General features: G+C 34.6%; 1 protein-coding gene across 1 annotated transcript; it reads left to right on the top strand.

Annotated features, from left to right (window-relative positions):
* Positions 1 to 821: 821 nt before the first annotated feature.
* Positions 822 to 3,374, top strand: LOC132632837 (UDP-arabinopyranose mutase 3). The gene is made up of 4 exons (XM_060348938.1): positions 822 to 1,232; positions 1,944 to 2,194; positions 2,412 to 2,580; positions 2,815 to 3,374. The coding sequence occupies exons 1-4, from the start codon at positions 897 to 899 to the stop codon at positions 3,160 to 3,162; spliced, it is 1,104 nt and encodes a 367-aa protein (XP_060204921.1). The 5' UTR covers positions 822 to 896; the 3' UTR covers positions 3,163 to 3,374.

Below are 3,374 nucleotides of genomic sequence, written 5' to 3'. Positions count from 1 at the left end.
ACTTTACGTTGTGCATACTTTGACTATTACATTAGATATTTGTTATCTCTCACCAATACTGTCTACTAAAACTTAGGCAAATAGGAGTAAATCACCTAATATTTTTTGTTTTTGTTGAAATGAACCTGACCACTAATGTTTTTTTTTTTTAACAAAAAATATTTTGTAATCACTTAATTATAAAAACAACATGATTTAAATTTACACAGTGCATAAAATGTAGTAAATATTAAGTACTCCGTATCTCAAAAACAATTGATGTATATCTAATCACACTGAAAGTACAATGTTTTTACAACAGGAGAGTAATTTATAAGTAACATTTATTTCAAACACAATGAAATTGCGTATTCCTCGGGTTGGATGGCTCATCCGCCTTTTCTAATTTATTATTATTACAAGTAACGCTCGAAGAGGAGAAAAAAATGAATTTGAAAAGAATTAGGACCCGTTTGGCCATCAGAATTTTTCATTTTTTTTCGGAAAATTATTTCACTTTATTTGGAAATCAACGTCTGGCCATGAAAATTCTAAGTTTAGAATTTGAAAAACATCTAAAACCTTATTTTCACTTTCAATACATTCAAACAATTAAATATTCTTTACAAAAACTATGACGAAATGCAACTCCATTTTTAACTCTAACTTCAATATTTCAAATAAAGCAAAAAATATTTGATTTTCATGGCCAAACGCTACTTAATGACATGTTACATCACGTGGCACCGCTCTCTTTATTCAGGAGTTTCACCACGCGTAAGTCGTAACACAACACGGGCACCACCCTTTCCCTATTAATGCCGTTCATATTAATTCTTCTATATAAACTCCTCTATTTTTACACACACAAATATTCATAAACGCTCCATCTATTTTCAGTTTAATTTTACACAAAAATGGCAAGAGCACCTGCTTCTGTTTCTCCTGCTTCAACCCCACTTCTAAAAGATGAGCTTGACATAGTTATTCCCACTATTAGAAACCTCGATTTCTTGGAAATGTGGAGACCTTTTTTCCAGCCATACCATCTTATTATTGTTCAAGATGGTGACCCTTCTAAGGTCATTAAAGTTCCTGAAGGGTTTGATTATGAGCTTTATAATCGTAATGACATAAACAAAATTTTGGGTCCTAAGGCTTCTTGTATCTCTTTCAAAGATTCTGCTTGTCGTTGCTTTGGTTACATGGTGTCTAAGAAGAAGTATATCTACACCATTGATGATGATTGCTTTGTAAGATTTCTAACCCCTTTTTGTAATTGTTCTTAGTTGTGTGTTTACTGCTTTAATTTGTTCTTGATCTGCTGAATTTTGGATGTTAAAGATTGGGTTTGTATTTCTTGTTTGATGTTATTAAGGGTTATAAGTTTTGATTTTAATTTAGTTACCAGGCTAAATTTCCTACTCCTGTTTTTTCGGCACGAGACTCTTGATCTGCTAATGTATTTAAGATATTTGGAACATGTTGATGTTTGTTATTTGTTTAATATTAATATAAATACTAGATCTGATGTTAATTCTTAATTGTGTGAGTTTATTCAAATGGCATTACTGTAAATTTTGTTGCATACAGCTAATAGATAACATTAAATTTTGATTTGGTCACATATTACTTTTTTCTAACTAATGGCTGCAAAAAGAAATGATGCCTGCTTCTCATTCTGGTTCTGATATTTTATCTTAAAGATGCATTTTATTGAAAATCAGTATTTTACCTGAGACCGTTTTAGATTTTAAAGTACTTAATCAATGCTTTATTCCAGATTTGTAAGTGTTCTTGCTTACATTTAGTGTTTTATCATAAGAAAATGATCTCTTATGATCAGTTATATACAAAAATCTCATGTGTGAAAAGGGTCGTATAACTAAAGTAAGATTTGTAAAGGATCAGATCTCAATGTTTATGAGGTGTTAACGGAGATGGTATTTGTTATTAATTGGCAGGTAGCTAAAGATCCAACAGGCAAGGAAATTAATGCGCTTGAGCAACACATCAAAAATCTGTTGTCCCCATCAAGTCCATTTTTCTTCAACACATTGTATGATCCCTACAGAGAGGGTGCAGATTTTGTCCGTGGTTACCCATTCAGTCTCCGTGAAGGTGTACCAACTGCAGTTTCACATGGTCTCTGGCTCAATATCCCTGATTATGATGCACCTACACAGCTTGTCAAGCCTCTTGAAAGGAACACCAGGTAGCATCCCCTTCCTAGTATAGCCGCCCACCAAAATAATAGCTAACAAATGTATATTTTTTGTACATTTTATGCATAATAGTGTATATTATTTATATGTTTGGCTAGCGATTGTAATTTCTTTTGGTCGACTGGCCAAATATGGAACTTTTCCTTTCATTTTCTTGATCTTAACTCCTTAATGCAGTCCCTAACCATGTGTTGTTGACTTTTTAAGGTATGTTGATGCTGTTATGACAATCCCTAAGGGAACCCTCTTCCCCATGTGTGGCATGAATTTGGCATTTGACCGTGAGTTGATTGGCCCTGCAATGTACTTTGGACTCATGGGCGATGGACAGCCTATTGGACGCTACGATGACATGTGGGCTGGCTGGTGCACCAAGGTAACTAGTTCCATTGCCGACATTTCCTGCTTTGGGAATATACTGTCTAGAGGCAGATCCATGATTCAAACTAGACTAAAGTTATAGTGATTTTGAAATGATTAGTTCATAATTAACATTTGCCAACATTTTAGTGATTTTTTATACACACATCCACATTCCATGCCTGCCTTTAATACTGAAATGGGATTCCTTTTTTTTTTTTTTAATTATTTTATTATTTTTTGTGTGTAGGTGATATGTGATCACTTAGGATTGGGAGTGAAGACAGGTCTGCCATACATATGGCACAGCAAGGCCAGCAATCCATTTGTGAACCTGAAGAAAGAATACAAGGGTATATACTGGCAAGAGGAGTTGATTCCATTCTTCCAATCTGTTGCCCTCCCAAAGGACTGCACTTCTGTCCAAAAATGCTACCTTGAACTCTCCAAACAAGTGAAGGCAAAGCTTGGCAAGGTGGATGATTACTTTAACAAGCTGGCTGATGCCATGGTCACATGGATTGAAGCATGGGACGAGCTCAATCCATCGGCTGCCACTGCGACTGCTGTCAAATTACCCAATGGTAGCACAAAATAGACAAATATAGAGTATTATCGCGCTTAGCTCCCCTTTGGTTATAGGCGGTTGTATTACTATCATCATTTTCTGCGTTCTAGGCTTTTTTCTTCTTCTTTTTTTAATTATATTTTGCAGTGAGGATGTTGTTATTCTTGTTGTGTCCGGAGAGTTGAGGACAATATCTATGCGACTATGCCATTTGATTTAAATCAAAACCATCATTATTATAA

This window comes from Lycium barbarum, chromosome 3, assembly GCF_019175385.1.
Source record: "Lycium barbarum isolate Lr01 chromosome 3, ASM1917538v2, whole genome shotgun sequence".
Lineage (NCBI taxonomy): Eukaryota > Viridiplantae > Streptophyta > Magnoliopsida > Solanales > Solanaceae > Lycium > Lycium barbarum.
This window is presented reverse-complemented; position numbering and strand designations above follow the sequence as displayed.

What these genes read in the sequence shown, in the direction of transcription:
- LOC132632837 (XM_060348938.1), top strand. Translation starts at nt 897, where the DNA reads ATGGCAAGAGCACCTGCTTCTGTTTCTCCTGCTTCAACCCCACTTCTA. An exon ending in CCATTGATGATGATTGCTTT is followed by an intron (nt 1,233 to 1,943) that starts GTAAGATTTCTA and finishes ATTAATTGGCAG; the next exon opens with GTAGCTAAAGATCCAACAGG. An exon ending in GGGCTGGCTGGTGCACCAAG is followed by an intron (nt 2,581 to 2,814) that starts GTAACTAGTTCC and finishes TTTTGTGTGTAG; the next exon opens with GTGATATGTGATCACTTAGG.